At 44.6% G+C, this 3,219-nt stretch overlaps 1 protein-coding gene across 1 annotated transcript; it reads right to left on the bottom strand.

Moving 5' to 3' along the window:
• Positions 1–1,078: 1,078 nt before the first annotated feature.
• On the bottom strand, positions 1,079–2,930 carry LOC136507825 (uncharacterized). The gene is made up of 3 exons (XM_066502426.1): positions 1,382–2,930; positions 1,176–1,252; positions 1,079–1,111 (listed from the first exon to the last, which is right to left on the bottom strand). Exons 1-3 carry the CDS (start codon positions 2,928–2,930, stop codon positions 1,079–1,081), a joined length of 1,659 nt encoding a protein of 552 aa, XP_066358523.1.
• Positions 2,931–3,219: the final 289 nt, after the last annotated feature.

Below are 3,219 nucleotides of genomic sequence, written 5' to 3'. Positions count from 1 at the left end.
TCATTGAAGACATGTTTTAGATCTCGTTCAGAGTCATTTAGCAAGGTATGTTCTGCCTTTTTATCTAGTTCGTCCAATTTGTTTAAAAGTATTGCTTTTTCTTTCTTATACAAACCACTCACATGCTTTGCCCATCCTCTAAGATGCTGACGAAGCCTTCTAATTTTCATTTGCCATCTCTCAATAGGTGATCCTATAGCTAGGGTATTCTGCCAAACCTCTGAAACCATGTCACAGAACCCGTCTCTTAACAACCAGCCTAATTCAAATTTGAATTGAGCCTGATAAGTTATGGACGAATTATTAGTAGAGAATAACAGAGGTGTATGATCAGAGATTTCTCTAGTGAGGGTATGGACCATGGTGTGAGTGTATTTTGACTCAAAATCTGTGCATACTAGAACCCTGTCTAACTTTTCAAAAGTTTGGTTTGGCAAATTGTTTGCCCAGGTGAACTTCCTTCCTGTCAAATCTATTTCTCTAAGATTCAGGGTATCAATTACTGCATTGAACATAAATGGCCATCTATCGCTGTAGTTATCATTGTTTTTCTCATCTGGTCTACGAATAATATTAAAGTCACCACCTATAATAATAGGTAAGGTTTCCTTTGAACATACCCGTACCATCTCAGACAAGAAATTCGATTTTTGATCCGCTTGTGCCGGGCCATAGACTGATATTAGATTAAACTTAAAATCATCTTCTTTGTGTCGTAATTTAAAACGAATAAAGAAACCCCCTTCCTCAATTTCCCCAATGTCAAAGGACAACAAATCGACGCCTAGGAGCATGCCACCGGATCTACCACGTGGAGCCATACAGTGCCAGATAAAATCTCTACCAGCACAAATGGTATTTAGAGTGTTTTGTGGAAAACTAGCTCTACCAGTTTCCGATAAGGCAATGAAATCTAGACTTTTCTCCTTTGTTAAGTCTGACAGAAATCTGTATTTTTTACCATCCGCAAACCCATTACAATTCCAGAAAATTCCTTTCATCTTGAACTACCTTTTTTTATGATTTTTCTTCTGACGATGTGGCCCTCTCAATTTTTGTGATACAGGGGTTTGTAAGATCAAAGGATCACAACCCCCATCACCAAGCCCTTCTGCAATTTCCGAACAAATAAGATTCAACGCTTCAAGATCTACGATATCTTCATTAGAACAAACAGTTGAAGCATCTTCTACTAAAACAAAGTTTTCCTCCCTTAGCTTAGCATTCTCCAACAATCTATTATGCTCTATGTCTTTTAAACATTTTAGGGAATTAAAAATATCATGGTCATTGCTACCTAAAACAACCCCTAAAGAACTTGTTGAGTTAACTAAAGAGGAATCATCTCGTGAAATAAAAGAAGGAGGTTGCTGCATTTTACCTTTATCAAGCTCAGACTCCAGGTTCGTCTTCGCTTTAAGCTTAGCTGCCTTCTCTATGGAATCCTGATCCATAGTTGAGGCATTCCTCTTGCTGGATCTCACCGGTGAAGCTGTCCCACTGTTGAATTTATTGTTCAGATTCCCAGAGTCGATTTGAGGTAGCAACATAGTAGCTTTCCAAGCATCCCCTCCAGACTGAGAAAGTAAAGCTCTTGGTTTCTTACTTGGCTTCACATGCTCACTCTGGGTGATGGTAGACTCCTCTATTTCCTCCAGCTGTGCCACCCCATTGGGGCCGCTGTGCTGGCCAACCATAGGTGGCAGGTCACCATTGCCATTGCCGGATGCCTCAGCATCTCCTATTTTTCCATCCACATCCATTTTTTCCTTAGAGTTTCCCCCTTTGAGATTTTCCTCTTTTGGATCTCCTTCCTTGGGATTCTCCTCCTTAGGGTCACCCTCTTTGGTAGAGTCCATGTCAATGAGCTGTGGCTCACCATTGAGGGTGTTGTCTTCAAGTGCAAACTGTAGCTCGTAAACATAGTCCCCAATAACCACATCCACAAAATCTGGGATAAGATTTGGGTCTAGCACTGCTACTTTCATCCTTGCCCTGCCAGTGTTCTTAGTAAAGATAGTGTCAACAGCCTGAGGGACACCCAAGATAGTTCCAACCGCCCATATAATGGGAAACTTTTTGAACTCTTGAGGTAGTCCTCTGAACTGCACCCATACTTTCTCAATTTCACGTTTATAAACCTCATTGTCAGTTCCTTTTTCAAAGCGAATCCTTCCTTCAACTGCCTTAGCATCCATAGGGCCCCAGTTAACCACTGTTTCCAATAGGTCAGCCGAGGGAAAATTAATAATAAAAGCATCAGTGCCTTTTGTCTCAATTTCCCATTTATGTTTCTTGTCAGGTAGTAGCTTTTCCAGTTCCACTGTCAATTGATCAACAGTAAAAGAACCTTCCAAAACACGTACCACAGCCTTCTTTTCCGGAACATTTACTTTTGCATTTTCAACCACCGGAATAAAATAGAAACCTAGGCCTTCCACAGCATAACCACAAGGAATAGCACTTGTATTTGTTTTTTTACTATTCGGGCACAATTTAGTCGTATGATCTCCATAACAAATCTCACAGCAAAGGACAACAGTGCACTCATGAATTGTATGACCTTTAGTGCGACAGCGATAGCAATATGGCTTGCCTTTATTTTTTTGTGCCCCTTTCTCAGACGACTCTGGGATTTCTAACATATTACCTTTCGGCTCTGAAGCCGATGGGACAGCCTCCTTGAGTTGCTCTGGAGCCTTCATTGGCGCTGAATCCACCACCATCGCGGTGGCTTGCTGACTTGCTGCTGGAGCGCCCCCTCCATGCACTGTACCGGCCTCCACCAGAGGAGGCGGGTGTGCAGCAGAAGAGCCGACTGTGCCACCCCCTTGGTGACCAGCATCTGGTCCGGCATGAAAAGGCGGCTGCTGGTGGCCATGGTAAGCCGCCACACCTCCTTGCTGTGGTGGCTGGCCGGCCTGCCCCATGGCCGGTGCTGCGTGTTGGCCGGCTATGACGGGATGATTTGCAGGCGCGGTCTCTGGGTGGAAACGCTGCCCGCCAAAACCCCCACCACGCCCGCGGCCAGCATACCTTCCTCCGTAAGGGCGATGTCCACGTCCAGGGGCATGGTACCCATAGCCGTAGTCGTTGTAGCCCCCGTACGGGGCATAACCTCCACGTCCGCCACGGCCACCTCCATATCCATAACCGCGAGCACGACCTCGCTGGTGACCACCGAAGCCACGGCCACGTCCACCAAATCCCGGATTAAAA

This window comes from Miscanthus floridulus, chromosome 15, assembly GCF_019320115.1.
Source record: "Miscanthus floridulus cultivar M001 chromosome 15, ASM1932011v1, whole genome shotgun sequence".
NCBI lineage: Eukaryota > Viridiplantae > Streptophyta > Magnoliopsida > Poales > Poaceae > Miscanthus > Miscanthus floridulus.
Note: the sequence above shows the minus strand (reverse complement) of the source record. Positions and strands in the feature narration are given on the sequence as shown.

Excerpts from the sequence above, each read along its gene's own strand:
- LOC136507825 (XM_066502426.1), bottom strand. The coding sequence starts at position 2,930 with ATGGGGCAGGCCGGCCAGCCACCACAGCAAGGAGGTGTGGCGGCTTAC. Across the intron at positions 1,253-1,381 it reads GGAGTCTGAGCTTGATAAAG|ACATAGAGCATAATAGATTG; the intron begins GTAAAATGCAGC and ends AATGTTTAAAAG. Across the intron at positions 1,112-1,175 it reads TAGTAGAAGATGCTTCAACT|AAGGGCTTGGTGATGGGGGT; the intron begins GTTTGTTCTAAT and ends CGGAAATTGCAG.